Here is a 17,842-nt window from a genome sequence, read left to right as displayed (position 1 = left end):
GATAGGCTAGCAACACAGGTAAGAGCCCATCAGGAGGAGTCTCTGACGTCACCTGCTGGCACTGGCCACTCAGAGCAGTCCAGTGTGCCAGCAGCACCTCTGTTTCCAAGATGGCAGAGGTCTGGAGCACACTGGAGGAGCTCTGGGCACCTCCCCTGGGAGGTGCAGGTCAGGGGAGTGGTCACTCCCCTTCCCTTTGTCCAGTTTCGCGCCAGAGCAGGGCTGGGGGATCCCTGAACCGGTGTAGACTGGCTTATGCAGAGATGGGCACCATCTGTGCCCATCAAAGCATTTCCAGAGGCTGGGGGAGGCTACTCCTCCCAGCCCTGACACCTTTTTCCAAAGAGAGAAGGTGTAACACCCTTTCTCTGAGGAAGTCCTTTGTTCTGCCTTCCTGGGCCAGGCCTGGCTGGACCCCAGGAGGGCAGAAACCTGTCTGAGGGGTTGGCAGCAGCAGCAGCTGCAGTGAAACCCCGGGAAAGGCAGGTTGGCAGTACCCGGGTTCTGTGCTAGAGACCCAGGGGATCATGGAATTGTCCCCCCAATGCCAGAATGGCATTGGGGTGACAATTCCATGATCCTAGACATATTACATGACCATGTTCAGAGTTACCATTGTGACGCTGTACATAGGTAGAGACCTATGTACAGTGCACGCGTGGAATGGTGTCCCCGCACTCACAAAGTCTGGGGAATTTGCCCTGAACAATGTGGGGGCACCTTGGCTAGTGCCAGGGAGCCCACACACTAAATAACTTTGCACCCAACCTTCACCAGGTGAAGGTTAGACATATAGGTGACTTATAAGTTACTTAAGTGCAGTGGTAAATGGCTGTGAAATAACGTGGACGTTATTTCACTCAGGCTGCCCTAGCAGGCCTGTGTAAGAATTGTCAGATCTCCCTATGGGTGGCAAAAGAAATGCTGCAGCCCATAGGGATCTCCTGGAACCCCAATACCCTGGGTACCTCAGTACCATATACTAGGGAATTATAAGGGTGTTCCAGTATGCCAATGTGAATTGGTGAAATTGGTCACTAGCCTGTTAGTGACAATTTGGAAAGCAATGAGAGAACATAACCACTGAGGTTCTGGTTAGCAGAGCCTCAGTGAGACAGTTAGTCATCACACAGGGAACACATACAGGGCACACTTATGAGCACTGGGGCCCTGGCTGGCAGGGTCCCAGTGACACATACAACTAAAACAATATATATACAGTGAAATATGGGGGTAACATGCCAGGCAAGATGGTACTTTCCTACACAACCCCCCCCCCCCCCAAACGAAAGACAATAAGACTAGCCATGACCTGATGAGTCTTCATTGTCTAAGTGAAAATATCTGGAGAGTCCATCTGCATTGGAGTGGGTACTCCCAGGTCTATGTTCCACTGTATAGTCCATTCCCTGTAGAGATATGGACCACCTCAACAATTTAGGGTTTTCACCTTTCATTTGTTTTAGCCAAAGTAGAGTTTTGTGGTCTGTCTGAACAATGAAGTGAGTGCCAAACAGGTATGGCCTCAACTTCTTCAGTGCCCAGACCACAGCAAAGGCCTCCCTCTCTATGGCAGACCAACGCTATTCTCTAGGGCTCAACCTCCTGCTGATAAAAGCAACAGGTTGATCCTGGCCCTCAGAATTGAGTTGTGATAAGACTGCCCCTACCCCTAATTCAGATGCATCAGTTTGAACAATGAATTTCTTGGAGTAACATGGGCTTTTTAGGACAGGTGCAGAGCACATGGCCTGTTTCAGCTCCTCAAAAGCTTTTTGACAGCTAGCTGTCCACAATACCTTTTTAGGCATTTTCTTTGAAGTGAGGTCATTAAGAGGGGCTGCTATGGAGCCATAGTTCTTTATGAACCTCCTGTAATACCCAGTGAGGCCTAAGAAGGCTCTCACCAGGGTCTGAGTTGTAGGGGGAATCCAATCTATGATAGTTTGGATTTTCCCCTGAAGTGGTGCAATCTGTTTTCCACCTACCAGGTGTCCCAGATAAACCACTTTCCCCTGCCCTATCTGGCACTTTTAAGCCTTGATAGTGAGGCCTGCCTTTTGCAGGGCCTCCAAAACTTTACGCAGGTGGACCAGGTGATCATCCCAGGTGGAGCTAAAGACAGCTATATCATCTAGATATGCTGCACTAAAAGCTTCCAACCCTTGCAGGACTGTGTTCACCAACCTCTGAAAAGTGGCAGGTGCATTTTTCAAACCAAAGGGCATTACTGTGAATTGGTAGTGCCCTCCAATAGTCGAAAATGCAGTTTTTGCTTTAGCATCCTCTGATAACTTGATCTGCCAATACCCTGCAGTCAAATCAAAGGTGCTTAGATACTTGGCAGATGCCAGTGTATCTATGAGCTCATCTGCCCTGGGTATAGGGTGAGCATCAGTTTTAGTTACCTGGTTGAGACCTCTGTAATCTACACAAAACCTCATTTCCTTTTTCCCATCTTTAGAGTGAGGCTTTGGTACAAGTACCACAGGAGAGGCCCATGGACTTTCAGAGTGCTCAACCACTCCCAGTTCAAGCATTTTCTGAACCTCTTCTTTTATGCAGTCCCTGACATGGTCAGGCTGCCTATAGATCTTACTTTTGACAGGCATGCTGTCTCCAGTATCTATAGTGTGCTCACACCAAGAAGTGGTGCCTGGCACAGTAGAAAAGAGTTCAGAAAACTGACCCAGGAGATTTATGCAGTGGTCTTTCTGCTCAGCAGTAAGACAATCTGCCAAAACTACACCTTCCACTAGAGCATCTTGTTCTGTGGAAGAGAAGAGATCAGGGAGAGGGTCACTCTCTTCTTCCTGTCCTTCATCTGTTGCCATGAGCAGGGTGAGATCAGCCCTGTCATAGTAGGGTTTCAGGCGATTGACATGGAGCACCCTAAGGGGACTCCTGGCAGTGCCTAAGTCAACCAAGTAGGTGACTTCTCCCTTCTTTTCAACAATAATGTGGGGTCCACTCCATTTGTCTTGGAGTACTTTTGGGGCCACAGGCTCCAAGACCCACACTTTCTGCCCTGGTTGGTACTGAATCAGAACAGCCTTCTGGTCATGCCATTGCTTTTGGAGCTCTTGGCTGGCCTGAAGGTTTTTGCTGGCCTTTTTCATATACTCAGCCATTCTGGATCTTAGGCCAAGTACATAGTCCACTATGTCTTGCTTAGGAGCTTTTAAAGGTTGTTCCCAACCCTCCTTTACGAGTGTTAGAGGACCTCTTACAGGGTGTCCAAATAGGAGTTCAAAGGGGCTGAAGCCCACTCCTTTCTGGGGTACCTCCCTGTAAGCAAAAAGGGGCAAGGTAAAAGGACACCCCATCTCCTCCTGAGTTTTTCAGGGAGTCCCATTATCATTCCTTTGAGAGTTTTGTTAAATCTCTCAACCAGTCCATTTGTTTGTGGATGACAAGGTGTGGTGAATTTGTATGTTACACCACATTCCTTCCACATGGCCTTCAAGTATGCAGACATAAAGTTGCTACCCCTGTCTGATACGACCTCTTTTGGGAAACCCACCCTGGAAAAGATTCCCAGGAGGGCCTTTGCCACTGCAGGTGCTGTAGTGGTCCTAAGAGGAATTGCTTCAGGATATCTTGTGGCATGGTCCACTACCACCAAGATAAACCTATTGCCTGAAGCAGTAGGTGGGTCCAGGGGGCCAACTATGTCAACCCCTACCCTTTCAAAGGGAACCCCAACCACAGGTAGTGGAATAAGGGGAGCCTTTGGGGTGCCACCAGTCTTGCCACTGGCTTGACAGGTGACACAGGACTTACAAAAATCTTTTGTGTCCTCTGACATCCTAGGCCAATGAAACAGGGGGACAAGCCTTTCCCATGTTTTAATTTGCCCAAGATGTCCAGCCAAGGGAATGTCGTGAGCTAGAGTTAGGAGGAACTCTATGTATTGCAGGGGGATCACCAATCTCCTGGCTGCTCCAGGTTTTGGATCCCTTGCTTCAGTATACAAGAGGTTGTCCTCCCAGTAAACCCTGTGTGAGTCACTGACATCCCCATTTTGCTGTTTGACAGCTTGCTGTCTTAGACCCTCTAATGTGGGACAGGTTTGCTGTGCCACACTCAGCTCCTCCCTGGCAGGCCCCCCTCCACCCAAAAGCTCAGCAGTGTCTGCTTCCAGCTCCTCTGGTGAAGGTTCTGCACAGGGGGGGAATTCTTCTTCCTCAGAAGTTGAATCCACTCTAGAGGGAGGGATAGTAGGTAGGGATTTACCTTTACTAACCCTAGCTTTAGGGAGCACTTGGTCCATTGTTCCAGTATCCAAGTCACCCTGTCCTTTTTGCTTTTTGGCCTGAGCCCTGGTTACAGCAAAAATATGCCCAGGAATGCCAGCATTGCTGCATGAGCCTCCAACTCCACTTCTGCCCAAGCTGATGTCTCTAAATCGTTCCCTAGTAGACAGTCTACAGGTAAATCTGAGGCAACCACAACTTTCTTTGGACCAGTAAACCCCCCCAGTTGAGATTCACAACAGCCATGGGGTGGCTAAGAGTGTTGTTATGAGCATCAGTCACTTGGTACTGGTGACCAAGTAGGTGTTGTTCAGGGTGGACCAGTTTCTCTATTACCATGGTAACACTGGCACCTGTGTCCCTGTAGGCCTGAACCTCAACACCATTTATTAGGGGAAGTTGCTTGTACTTATCCATATTAAGGGGACAAGCAACCAAGGTGGCCAAATCAATGGCACCTTCAGAGACTAGCACAGCCTCTGTGGTCTCCCTAACAAGACCAACCCCAACTAAATTACCAAAAGTGAGCCCAGCTACTCCCTTGGATTGGCTATTAGTAGGTTTGCTCCCACCACCACTGCTATTACTAGGGGCACTAGGTGTAGCAGTAGGGGTTGTGGTAGTGGGAGGCTTGGTGCTTTTCTTTGGACAACTGGCATAAGTTGTCCAATGGCCTTTTACTTTACATAAATATCACCATGGTTTTTTTAGTTGATTAGAAGAGGATTTGGACCCACCACCCCCACCAGAGTGTTTTTGTGGGCCTGATGAAGACTCATTTTTAGATTTGTCCCCACCCTTGTCTGAAGACTGACCGTCCTTCTTCTTGCCATCCTTGTCACCCCCTGTATGAACTTTTCTGTTCACTCTTGTTCTGACCCATTTGTCTGCCTTCTTTCCCAATTCTTGGGGAGAGGTCAGATCTGAGTCCACTAGATATTGGTGTAACAAATCAGACGTACAGTTATTCAGAATATGCTCTCTCGGGATCAGATTATACAGGCTTTCATAGTCAGAAACTTTACTGCCATGTAACCACCCCTCCAAGGCCTTCACTGCATAGTCAACAAAGTATACCCAGTCTTGTGAGGACTCTTTTCTGGTTTCTCTGAACTTAATCCTGTATTGTTCAGTGGTTAAGCCAAATCCATCCAAGAGTGCATTCATCAAAACCGTAAAATTATTGGCATCACTTTCCTTAAGAGTAAGGAGCCTATCCCTAACCTTTCCACTGAAAGATAGCCATAGGATACCAGCCCACTGCCTTTGAGGGACCCCCTGTACAACACAGGCCCTCTCAAGTGCAGCAAACCACTTGTTAATGTCACCCCCCTCCTTGTAAGGGGGAACTATCTTATGCAGATTCCTAGAATCATGCTCTTTCACAGGATTACTATCTGTAATACTGCTGCTGCCACCATGGGGTCCTAACCCCAACTTCTGTCTTTCTTTTTCTAAGCCTAAATATTCCCTGTCTAGAGCCAGCTGTTGCTGTTTAAGCTTCAGCCTGGTCTCTTCCACTCTCAATCTATTGAGTTCCCTTTCTAACACTCTGTCATCAGGGTGGGTTGGCTGGGCATGCTTTGACACAGAAGAATGATGTGAAAAAACAGAAGGAGACCTGTCCCTAACAGTTGGCACCCTAACAACCTGGCCTAAAGGAATGCCATCCCTACTGTGATGAGAGCTCACATTAGTACCAGCTATGCTAGGGGGTCTGCTAAGTGGCAGGTTGGAAAGAATACCATCTAACATTCTTACTGGGGCTACCCCAGAATCAGAGTGTGAACCATCAGCTAACTTCTCAACTGATGTGCCAGCTAAGGCCTTATCATTTTCAATGAGCATGTTAATCAACAATTCTCTAGAGGGATTCTTCCCTACCCCTAAACCTCTATCAATGCAGAGACTCCTCAAATGTTTCCAGCTAAGGAGATCATAAGCTGTGCTGGCCAGGTTAAGAGTAGGACCTGTACCAGACATGATAGAAAAAGGTTTTAAGGGACAGAAAAAGAAAGAAAAAGTTTTAGAACTTTTTAAGGAAACAGAAAAAAACCTTTTCAACTTTTAAGAAATTTTTTGAAAGTTTAGAGGTACTTTTCAGCACTTAGCAATAGAGTAAGAGAAGAAAAGAAAAACTTTTTGGTTAGGTGTACATACACTGAACTTGTTTTGTATATATTTCTCTTATGAAAAGTACAAAATGACAAAGTGGTAAGTAGTTGCAAGTACTTATCCCACCGCTGCACAACCAATGTAGGAGGCTGGCCTGGCTTGTAGTGGGTACCAAGGGGTACTTACACTTTGTACCAGGTCCAGTTATCCCTTATTAGTGTAGAAGAGGTGTCTAGCAGCTTAGGCTGATAGAAAAGGTAGCTTAGCAGAGCAGCTTAGGCTGAACTAGGAGACATGCAAAGCTCCTACTATACCACTGGTGTCATATGCACAATATCATAAGAAAACACAATCCACAGATATACTAAAAATAAAGGTACTTTATTTTTATGACAATATGCCAAAAGTATCTCAGTAAGTACCCTCAGTATGAGGATAGCAAATATACACAAGATATATGTACACAATACCAAAAATATGCAGTAATAGCAATAGAAAGCAATGCAAGCAATGTACAGTCACAATAGATTGCAATGAGAGCACATAGGTACAGGGGCAACACAAACCATATACTCCAAAAGTGGAATGCGAATAACGTATGGACCCCAAAACTATGTGAGCTTGTAGAGGGTCGCTGGGACTGTAAGAAAACAGTGAGGGTTAGAAAAATAGCCCACCCCAAGACCCTGAAAAGTAGGTGTAAAGTGCACCTAAGTTCCCCAGAGAGCACAGAAGTCGTGATAGGGGAATTCTGCAAGGAAGACCAACACCAGCAATGCAACAAAGATGGATTTCCGGACGAGAGTACCTGTGGAACAAGGGGACCAAGTCCAAGTGTCGCGACAAAGTCGAGATTGGGCAGATGCCCAGGAAATGCCAGCTGAGGATGCAAAGAAGCTGCCACCGGATGGTAGAAGCTGTGGATTCTGCAAGAACGAAGAGGGCTAGGAACTTCCCTTTTGGAGGATGGATGCCCCATGTCGTGAAGAAGCTTGCAGAGGTGTTCCCACGCAGAAAGACCGCAAACAAGCCTTGCTAGCTGCAAGGGTTGCAATTAGGGTTTTTGGATGCTTCTGTGGCCCAGGAGGGACCAGGATGTCGCCACTTGAGTGAGGAGACAGAGGGGGCGTCCAGCAAGACAAGGAGCCCACTCAGAAGCAGGCAGCACCCGCAGAAGTGCCGGAACAAGCACTAGAAAGAGGAGTGAACCGGAGCTCACCCGAAGTCACAAAAGGAGATCCCACGACGCCGGAGGACAACTCAGAAGGTTGTGCACTGCAGGTTAGAGTGTCGGGGACCCAGGCTTGGATGTGCACAAAGGAAATCCTGGAAGAGTGCACAGGAGTCGGAGCAGCTGCAAATCACGTGGTACCCAGCAATGCAGTCTAGCGTGGTGAGGCAAGGACTTACCTCCACCAAACTTGGACTGAAGAGTCACTGGACTGGGGGAGTCACTTGGACAGAGTTGCTGAGTTCCAGGGACCCCGCTCGTCGTGCTGAGAGGGGACCCAGAGGACCGGTGATGCAGTCTTTTGTTGCCTGCGGTTGCAGGAGGAGGATTCCGTCAACCCACGGGAGATTTCTTCGGAGCTTCTAGTGCAGAGAGGAGGCAGACTACCCCCACAGCATGCACCACCAGGAAAACAGTCAAGAAGGCGGCAGGATCAGCGATACAAGGTTGCAGTAGTAGTCTTTGCTACTTTGTTGCGGTTTTGCAGGAGTCCTGAGCAGTCAGCTGTCGATTCCGTGGCAGAAGGTGAAGAGAGGGATGCAGGGGAACTCTAATGAGCTTTTGCATTCGTTATCTAAAGAATTCCCCAAAGCAGAGACCCTAAATAGCCAGAAAAGGAGGTTTGGCTACTTAGGAAGGAGGATAGGCTAGCAACACAGGTAAGAGCCCATCAGGAGGAGTCTCTGACGTCACCTGCTGGCACTGGCCACTCAGAGCAGTCCAGTGTGCCAGCAGCACCTCTGTTTCCAAGATGGCAGAGGTCTGGAGCACACTGGAGGAGCTCTGGGCACCTCCCCTGGGAGGTGCAGGTCAGGGGAGTGGTCACTCCCCTTCCCTTTGTCCAGTTTCGCGCCAGAGCAGGGCTGGGGGATCCCTGAACCGGTGTAGACTGGCTTATGCAGAGATGGGCACCATCTGTGCCCATCAAAGCATTTCCAGAGGCTGGGGGAGGCTACTCCTCCCCAGCCCTGACACATTTTTCCAAAGGGAGAGGGTGTAACACCCTCTCTCTGAGGAAGTCCTTTGTTATGCCTTCCTGGGCCAGGCCTGGCTGGACTCCAGGAGGGCAGAAACCTGTCTGAGGGGTTGGCAGCAGCAGCCGCTGCAGTGAAACCCCGGGAAAGGCAGGTTGGCAGTACCCGGGTTCTGTGCTAGAGACCCGGGGGATCATGGAATTGTCCCGCCAATGCCAGAATGGCATTGGGGTGACAAGTCCATGATCCTAGACATATTACATGACCATGTTCGGAGTTACCATTGTGACGCTGTACATAGGTAGAGACCTATGTACAGTGCACGCGTGTAATGGTGTCCCCGCACTCACAAAGTCCGGGGAATTTGCCCTGAACAATGTGGGGGCACCTTGGCTAGTGCCAGGGTGCCCACACACTAAGTAACTTTGCACCCAACGTTCACCAGGTGAAGGTTAGACATATAGGTGACTTATAAGTTACTTAAGTGCAGTGGTAAATGGCTGTGAAATAACGTGGACGTTATTTCACTCAGGCTGCACTAGCAGGCCTGTGTAAGAATTGTCAGATCTCCCTATGGGTGGCAAAAGAAATGCTGCAGCCCATAGGGATCTCCTGGAACCCCAATACCCTGGGTACCTCAGTACCATATACTAGGGAATTATAAGGGTGTTCCAGTATGCCAATGTGAATTGGTGAAATTGGTCACTAGCCTGTTAGTGACAATTTGGAAAGCAATGAGAGAGCATAACCACTGAGGTTCTGGTTAGCAGAGCCTAAGTGAGACAGTTAGTCATCACACAGGGAACACATACAGGGCACACTTATGAGCACTGGGGCCCTGGCTGGCAGGGTCCCAGTGACACATACAACTAAAACAACATATATACAGTGAAATATGGGGGTAACATGCCAGGCAAGATGGTACTTTCCTACAATGACCCCACATACCGCCATGGATTTCGTGGGGTTCTGTACCACCACGAAATTCATGGTGGTAGGCACTATCAGTGCCAGGGAATACATTCCCTGGCACTGATAGGGGTCTCCACCATGCCCCTCCCCCTCCCCAGAGTCCTCCCTCCAAATCCATGGCCCCCCTACCACCCTCCAAAAGTTGTCAGATCCCCCTCCCCACAGCCCCCCAACATTGACACAAACACCTCCTACACGCACACTCACACAACTACACATACACGCACACATACACGCACTCATGCACACAGACAGACACACAGACATACACGCACACATTTTCCATACACACAATGCCCCTGCATGCAAACATGCAGTCACACACCCCTCTACACACTCACACGCACACCCCCATGCACGCCCACAACACACAACTGCCCCCAACCCCCTCCCCTAATGGATGATCACCTTACCTGGTCCAGTGATCCTCCGGGAGGTAACGGGATCCATGGGGGCTGCTCCGCCGCCAGCTCCCCATCACCAGAACACTGCCACGCCGAATCATGGGACGTGATTCGGTGGGCGGTGTTCTGATGACGTGGCGGTGGAGGTGGAGCAGCCTCCACTTCACCGCTGACAGCCAGTATGGCTGCTGGCTGCTCTCTGTCCGGAAAAGGGTGGAGGGCTGCCAGCAGTCATAATACGCTGTGCGGAAAACCGCCTGCACTGGCGGTGTTCAGCACGGCGGTACCTCGGCCTTCTTGCGAAAAGACTGCTGAGGTCCAAATGAGGGCCCTAATCCCTAACCTAGTGAGAGCTAGGTGTGATAAACCTAATCTGCCAGTATCGTGTCCATGAGAAGCGCACCCCAACCCTTGTTATCTTGGAGTGAGGTCTTTAGATCAGACTCCATAGTTACACGAAGACTGAGTCAGCATCAAGGCGACGTGCCACATAGATGGCATCAATAGCATCTGGTAGGAATCTCTCTGATAGCCTTGTCTGTTTGAGATGTATTTATACAGATCTTGTAGAACCCCTGACACAGGTATGTTCCCAAACAATAAATAAGGGGGCAGGCTTGTGGTGGCAATTATGCAAATAATTCCCACCAAAAGTACATTATGTTCCTGTTACATGTAAGTGAGAAAGGGACATGATGTGAATACCTATGTACATCACTTGGTTTTGACGCTGATAGTGATGACTTCACAGAGTGGCAATGATAACACAAATCAAAACAATGTTGTTACTCTTAACAAAGCCTGCTCTGTCTTAGCCTATTTATTTCAATATTTCTTTTAAGATGTCTGACTAAGTAGGTTCAAAGTCACTAGGTGGCGGGGCCACAGGCCTGCAAGCCAGAAGACTAAGTTAAACTCCTGAGACCTATTAAACCTAAACAGGATCCACTACAATCCCAGGTTCTGTTTCACTGTTTCTGGTATGTCAGATATGACAAATAAATGGCAACTAGAATTTACATTGGAGGGGGGTATTTTAAATGTTCCACAGAGCGCAAAGGCAACAGTTCTTGGTTAAACGAGGCCGGCAAGGGCTGCACTCTCCTAGGCCAAATGTGAGCTCTGCATTGTGCCATTTAACAATCCTGCCCACAATTCATTTGTAGTCAAAGTTAAGGGTGTGTAAGATTACTAGTTTCACCATTCTTGATAGACTGCAGCCTCAAAATGATGATAAAATTAGGTTGATGGTGAAATCTCTGAAAAGGTAAGTATCGGCATGGTGCCTAGGAATCAGGAAAGCTAGTCTAAAAGCCTTGAAGCAGTAGGGACCCTTTGATCTTTTCTTGGAAAGTTCTCCAGGGCCCAAAGGCCCGAGTTCTCGAATGTATAAGGTTATATGTACATGGTCTTCCAGGGCAGATATCAGCTGTATTGAGTGCTTATTTAATGTGGCAGGATGGGAGAGTAGGAAGGGTCTGGGCAGAGGGGATCTGGATGAAAGTTGTTTATACATAAACGAAAGCTGTTTTATGCAAGCCTCCCAACTCCAGGTTTCTGGGACCCTTGTACTTAATTTTTTTATTTTATTTTCCAAATTTAGCACTGATCCTGATCAATTCAAGGTTAGATTACATCAAAACCACTGAGGCCGTTTTGTTTTGTCAGGCCTTTTTGCTTAGTAGCATTATCTGGAACCTTTTAAATGGACCAGTGTCACTTTTCCGCTATTCCTTCAATTTGCACATAACATGTTTTGTTTTTACCTACTTTTGCCTTCTGACCTCTCTCCTGTCCCCCTCAACAGATACTGTGGTGCCTTCCTGGGCCTGGATAACTGCACCCCACACTTGGCCCTGAGGCGGGTGGGGCCCTTCTGCCTCCTATGGACACTCAGCAGCTACCTGCTCTTCCTGGCTCTGCAAAGGATAGGCGCGGGCGACGCCGCTGTGCTGTTCTGCTGCAACAAGGCCTTCGTATTCCTCCTCTCCTGGATCGTGCTCAAGGACCGATTTATGGGTGTACGGGTAAGAGCCACTGACTACAACCGAACAAAGATCCGAGAGGAGAGGGCAATGGCCTATGGAATATAGTGGTAACATCTTTTCAGCATGTTATTATTGCTATTATCGCTATGTTTAAAGAGAGTACTATATATATATATATATATATATATATATATATATATATATATATATATATATATAAACAAAGGTTGCAGGGACGTTATAGTTTGTGGGACGTTATAGTTAAGGTCATGTTTAACACACACAAAACCATAGAAATTCAGCAGTTATACTTATAGTTTACTTATGTTAAGGAACTATAACTCATGGCCTAAAGTTACTTAATCGCACAAGTTATAGTTTCTTCAGATAAGTATAACTATAACTGCCGAATTTCTATGGTTTTGTGTGTGTAAAATGTGGCCCTAACTACAACATTGCTTTAACCTTTGGTTTTTATCAGGGAAATTCTATTTTTTTTAACATAAAGTGATGTTTTTCTTTCATTTGACTATAGCTCTGTGAATCCTTGCGATTTTACACTGGAGTCTGGGCTGAGCGCTGTGGTAGTTCAGCTGAACTATGGATCGCCCAAAAAAAAAAATTATTGAGGATTTTTTTTTATCATAATGGGTCCCTCTGGGATGTGATTTTTCATTTAGAATTTCTCCCTGGGGCACAGCCAAAAAACAAAATGGTGGTCATAACTTTTTTTTCAGGTTGCGGCCAGCCAATCAGAGCCTTGCTTTTGGGTTCAGACCCATGGATCTGCAACAGAGCTGCGTCCCTAGATATCTATATGTTTTCTTTTAAAACTACGAAACTACTGAACAGATTTACACCAAATTATGAAAAGGGCTCTTTCTATACTAAGATCAGTTTTTCTGCAAAATATGCTGTAATTCTACTCAGCGGTTCAGGCTGTAACCATGTCTAAAAATTGCAAACTCCCCATAGACATTGCATGGCAAAAAAGTGTTTTGAGACCCTTTTTTCCCCGGCCCCCGTTAGACAAATCACCCTGAAACTTTCTACACTTCACCTAAAGTGAGTGGTAAACTAGTTTCAAAAATTTTGTGAAGATTCGCCAAACAGCACCAAAGTTATGATCAAAACACAAAATCACTTCGACTATAGGAAAAGTTGGTCCTTATATTGCCAGAGGATAGAACGTTTTGAGGCGTTTGGTCAAGGTGCTGCACCAAAAAGGGGGAGTCCCAAAACAGATTTGGACCTCAATGCATTTTACATAGACTTTTTGTATCGGACGTAGTGCAAAACCGGTCAGTCGGATTTTGAAGAAATTTGGTAAGATTGAAGATTATGGTGAGCAGATGATCTTTTATGTGGTTATGACTAAAAGGGTAAGTATTTTTAGAGTTATTAGCATTTTAAACTTAGAGATATCTGTTGGCACAGTAGTTTTGAGGTAGTAGCGCTGTGTATATTTAAGACAAATCATTGTCTGATTGATAATGACTGTCTTTACAAAACTTGCAGACACTCATGTTCTTTTAAGGCCCCTTTGCCATTGTTCTGGCTTAGGGCTTTAAATATAGTTAAGTGTTAGGCTTCATATTATTTCCCGACCTATTACTACTTAATGTAAGGGGTAATAGATAGGAAAAGTAATTATACGTTTCCACATATTTAAAAAAAAATATTATGATGTACAGAGGTATTACCTAGATACTGCCTACATAGTATTGCAGTAACTTAAAAACACTGTAATATACAATATTTTACAAAGATAGTGTACTACAGTGTCTTTACAATAATTCCTATATTTAATTATGTAAAAAAAAGTCTACTTATTACGATTGTCATACCTACAAAGGACCGCATTACTTAAAAAAATTACAAAAAGGGTACATTTTGTAAATAAGACATGGCACATGCTAATTACTACCGCAGTACTGTGTAAACTGGTTAAATAAATAAATAGAAAATGAAAAAACAAATTACATACCTTTATCCACTTTAAGAAAATGGTAATAGGTTGGGAACAACAATAAAGCCTATTACTTACCTAAGTTCAATGCCCTAAGTCACAACAATCATAAAGTCTAATAAAATGATTATAGCTGCCTTTTAAATGTTTAGAGGCAGATATTAGCCAATCATACACTGGCTTGTTATCGCTAAGTACCACGGTATACTGATAACTTACAGTGCTATAATTTGGCACAATATATTAATAGGGACAAATTTGAGATTGTATTGTATTGCCTTTGTGGTATGCATAGTGTCACAAGAGCAACTCACTGCTTATGTAAGATTTACCAAACTATGCAAAACCACCATGTGTCACCCTGCTTTGGTTAGAACATGTACAGAAACGCAATGCAGCTCAAGTCACTGTCTGACGTTACTCTGCACACTATAATCTACAGTCCTCCAAAATGTAAACTACATCGGTGCCCCACTACATTGTATGGCACTACACAATACACCACTCAACTCTATGCTATTACACTGCACGCCACTTCAGTGTATACCACTCTACTTTATGCAACAGCACATGACTCAATTAAACGCTATTCCACTCTGCGTCATTCTCTTCAACGCTATTCCACTATATGCCACTCCACTCTACAACACTCTTAGCTATTTCACTGTATGGCACTCCTGTGCACACTACTGCAATGTATGTCACTCCACTCTATGCCACTCCACTGTACACCATTCTATTCTACACTATTCCCTTGGGCAACACCCCACTCTGTGACACTCCAATATATTCTATTGCACTCTACCCACTCCACTGTACACCACTGCAGTATTTGCGACTCCACTGTACGCAACTCCACTGTACGCAGTACACTGGCTGCCAGTCCAGCCATTTCACAGTTTGCAACTCCACTGTACGCTACTTGACTATAGGCCATTCCACTGGATGCCCATTTGCTGTATGCCACGGCACTCCATGCTATTCCACTCTATGGCACTCCACTGTATGCTACTCAAATGTATGCCAAACCACTCTACAACACTCCATTCTGTGCTATTCTAGTGGATGCAACTCCTTTTTTACGCCACTCCACTATGTGGTATTTCAGTTTATCACACGTCACTTCAGTCTACTTCACTCCACTGTGCACTTCTCCACTGTACACGACTCCACTGTGCTCCACTGTATGCTATTCCAGTGTACACTATTCCACTTTTCGCTATTCCACTGTATGCTACTCCACTGTACAGTACTTCACTTCATGCCCCTACAGTGTATGACACTGCGCTCTACACAGGTCCACTGTACGACACTCTGCTCCCCTCTCTAGAACTGCACTCCATAAAATTATACTGTACTTTATGGCACTGTATGAGATTCTACTTCACTCTATCCACATACACTCCACTGTCTAACTCTGCAGTCCATTCTGTGCCCATACACTCCATTGTAGAACTCTCTATTCCACTTAATACTTTTCAATATTCTACGATACAGCATTCCACTGTACTATATGAGGCGCAACTCAAGTTTATGAGTTTGCTCAACTATGTGCAACACACTACTGTATAATACACTCCACGCCACTCTTCTCTATGACACCCTAATACACTGTATTATGCTTTACTCCACACTACATTACACAACTCCAGTCAACTCTACTCCACTGTTTGAGACTTTACCATGCTCTACGCCACTAAGCAATCATCTACAACACATTCCACCATTTTACTGTGCGACACTCCGATTAACAAGACCTTTATAAATAACTCTTAGTACTACAGTTTGAAACACATTTTCAGTAAAAATATAAAAACCATTTAAATTCTATGAAAAAAAATACAGTTAGAGATAAGTTATATTTAGGAAATCTTTATTTATTCTTTCCATACAAACCATACCTAAACCACACAAACATTAGAAATTCTAAAGTTATAGTTACAACTTACATTTAGGATTTGCATACCACCTTCAAATTACTATAAGTCGCGCACCTATGTGCACAGTATTACTTATAACTTACATTTTAACTTAACACACCACCATCAAATTACTATGTCACGCACCTCTGTACACAGTGTTCTCACCTCACTCGCCCTACTACATTCACTGTAACTTGCGATTCTACCATGCACTGTGTCCTGAAAAATCATCTTAGTTGAGATGTCATAAATGTTGTTATGAAAGCTATGATTTGACATGGTGTATGTGATGTCATAATGAAAGGGTATATTGAGAAGGTGCAATAGTACTCCATAGGGGTTTTGTACACTGGAAAAATATTTTGATAATACTGAATGATGGTGTAGCAATTCTTTAATATCCTTGGGGGGATGTTTTTTTTTAGTCTTTGTTTGGTTTTACCTGGTTCGGTCCACTTCAGTCCAATCCATCCCACTCCAGTCCAGTCCACCCCACTCCAGTCACATCCACCCGACTCCAGTCCAGTTCACCTCACTTCAGTTAAATTTAGCTGATTCCAGTCCACCCCACCTCAATGCAATCCACACCACCTCAATCCAACCCACCCCACCCCAGTTCAATCCACGCCACTCTACCCCACTCCAAACCAATCCACCCCACTCTAATCCACCTACCCCAAGTCAATCCAGTCAAACCCACTTCAATTCACCACACTCCACTTTAGTCCAATCCACCTCACTCTACCACATTCCCATCCATCCCACCCCAGTTCAAACCACCCCACTCCAATCCATCCAGCCCACCCCAATCCAAACCACCCCACCCCACTCCAATCCATCCAATCCAGTCCAATCCACTTCAGTCAATCCACCCCAATCCAATTCACGCCACTCCAGTCCACTGCAATCCACCCCATTCTAGTCCAGTCTAACCTACCCTAATCCAATTTGCCCCAATCAAAACCACGCCAATCCACTCCACTCTAGTCCTATCACTTCAGTCCAGTCCAACCACCCCAATCCAATCTAATCACTCTACTTCAATCCACCCAACTACAATCCACCTCACCCCATTTCAAACCACCCCACTTCATTCCACCACACTCCATTCAGTCCACCCCACTGTACTCCAATCCACCCCACTAACTCAATCCACTGCAACCCACTCCAACCTATTCCACCCAACTCCACAACACTCTCTGCCACTGAACCATTGAACTCTACTCTCCTCAACTGAACTCTACGACACTCTACTCCCCCTACTCCACTATACAACACTCTACTCCCCCACTCCACTCTACGGCACTCCACACCACTAACCTTTAGCCATGCTTAATAGCAGGCACACTGAAATACAACACAGCAAAAACACATTGTCAAAGCCAATCGCTCTTGTATAGGCGCAACCTGTTGGCTTTGCCAATGCTTGTTTCTGTTGGTTCTATGGATGCGGACACCTCTGATGTCCCCATATCCTTACAGTCCTGATGAGACCTTAGTATCTAGTGTGGGGCAAAATGTCTCCGACATCAAGGAGTAAAAAACTAATTAATCAAGGAGTTTTTTTAAATGGACTGTTGAAGATATTTGATGAATCATTTGTTACTAGTTGATCAACCTTGTTTTTATATTTAGTGGCATTGTTTGCTTTGCATTGCGGTTTTACAGACTTTGCACTGGGGTCGAACTACACTGTGGTATTTTGACTGGTATTGTTTTTCTGCAAATACTCAATATTTTGTGTTCTATATTAACTCATGTGTCTTACATAAACTGGTGTTATACTAACTCCATATGTATGGTGGTGGTCTCTTACATAAGCATGAATTGCATGAGGTTATTTAACCTATCATCTTTTATGTTTTGTTTGAATGATACCAATGAGAACCACTGTTGCAGATAAAATATAGATTTCCCTGGTTGTCATGTGTTTAAAAGTTGCTCTTGTTGCGTGATAAGCAATTCATTGGGGTTATGTGCCATACTTCTGTGGTGTCTGAGATGTCGAAGA

The 17,842-nt window shown here is 45.5% G+C and overlaps 1 protein-coding gene across 3 annotated transcripts in view; it reads left to right on the top strand.

Moving 5' to 3' along the window:
- LOC138259916 (solute carrier family 35 member F3-like) overlaps window positions 1-17,842 on the top strand; it is a 177,314-nt gene that overhangs the window by 130,300 nt on the left and 29,172 nt on the right. For all 3 annotated transcript variants that reach the window (XM_069207898.1, XM_069207897.1, XM_069207899.1), the window contains one exon: window positions 11,760-11,979. In XM_069207898.1, the coding sequence (XP_069063999.1) occupies window positions 11,760-11,979 (220 nt within the window). The remainder of the gene's footprint in view (window positions 1-11,759; window positions 11,980-17,842) is intronic.

The sequence above is a fragment of the Pleurodeles waltl genome, chromosome 9, assembly GCF_031143425.1.
Source record: "Pleurodeles waltl isolate 20211129_DDA chromosome 9, aPleWal1.hap1.20221129, whole genome shotgun sequence".
Taxonomy (NCBI): domain Eukaryota; kingdom Metazoa; phylum Chordata; class Amphibia; order Caudata; family Salamandridae; genus Pleurodeles; species Pleurodeles waltl.
This window is presented reverse-complemented; position numbering and strand designations above follow the sequence as displayed.